The sequence below is a fragment of the Phytophthora parasitica genome (genome assembly GCF_000247585.1).
Source record: "Phytophthora parasitica INRA-310 unplaced genomic scaffold supercont2.404, whole genome shotgun sequence".
In the NCBI taxonomy this organism is placed as follows: domain Eukaryota; phylum Oomycota; class Peronosporomycetes; order Peronosporales; family Peronosporaceae; genus Phytophthora; species Phytophthora nicotianae.
Genome location: NW_008649390.1, coordinates 4798 through 5718, shown reverse-complemented (window position 1 = coordinate 5718; position 921 = coordinate 4798). Strand labels below are relative to the sequence as shown.

At 50.9% G+C, this 921-nt stretch overlaps 1 protein-coding gene across 1 annotated transcript; it reads right to left on the bottom strand.

Annotated features, from left to right (window-relative positions):
* Window positions 1-101: 101 nt before the first annotated feature.
* PPTG_24937 (hypothetical protein) lies at window positions 102-407 on the bottom strand (the record flags this gene model as incomplete). The annotated part of the gene is made up of 1 exon (XM_008918969.1): window positions 102-407. One exon carries the CDS (start codon window positions 405-407, stop codon window positions 102-104), a length of 306 nt encoding a protein of 101 aa, XP_008917217.1.
* Window positions 408-921: the final 514 nt, after the last annotated feature.

Below are 921 nucleotides of genomic sequence, written 5' to 3'. Positions count from 1 at the left end.
CTTGTCCAATCGGCAAGTGGCCGTTCGATTCCGTCCGTCTGTGTACAGGCGTCCACGCACTTCGTAGTTCAGGTTAGTATACAAAGTCGCTCGGCACAAAATCATACTTCCTGTATCAACTCACCAGCGAAGGCGGCTTGTTTAGACACTCTCAAGTCTGCGCTCTCACAGAGCTCGAGGCACGACACTGCGCACGACCACATTTCGAGCGCTTGTGGTGGCTTGTCCTGGCACAGGTCTTGGTGGAAAGGGTAGCGCGGGGCCCATCGTGAGCGCTCGCTCGCTGCTAGCAGAGCCATCTCCACTGCAAAGAAAATCCGAGCGGCGTTTCCCCCGCATCCACGAATGAAGAAACTGTAGCGAATGGCGAGTGGGGATAAAAGAAAGTGTACGGTACTAATTAACATCTGTTATCCGGATGTACCCACTTCAGATAACTCGGTTATCTGAGGGACGAGGAATGGACGAGGAAGGGACAAGGAAGCGACGAGATGGTGCCGCCGTCGTCCATTTCCGATAATTCCATCTGCCGCCCGCCGAACGCAGATTGGACATAATCTCCAGGTGGTGCTTCACCAAAGGGGTGTAGCGTGCCGATCCAAACTCGTGGTTATGTCTCGGATCCGACGAAGAACTTGTACACGACACTTACCGCAAGTACCGAGCTCCCTGAATAGCGGCATATACCAATTCATGAATTCTGTCAATCGTGTCAATCAATTGATGAGCACAAATCCTAGCCAGCGAAAGGAAATCCTAACATCGCGAATGGACATTTGCATAGTAAGCGCTTTTTTGCGTTGATGAAGTATATCAAGAACGGACAAGTCAGCCAGATACTACGCGACTTTGAGTTAAAGATTGTGGACGCACTTACTAAACCATCTCGGATGAAACAGCTTGAACAGCGGGTTACAGGGA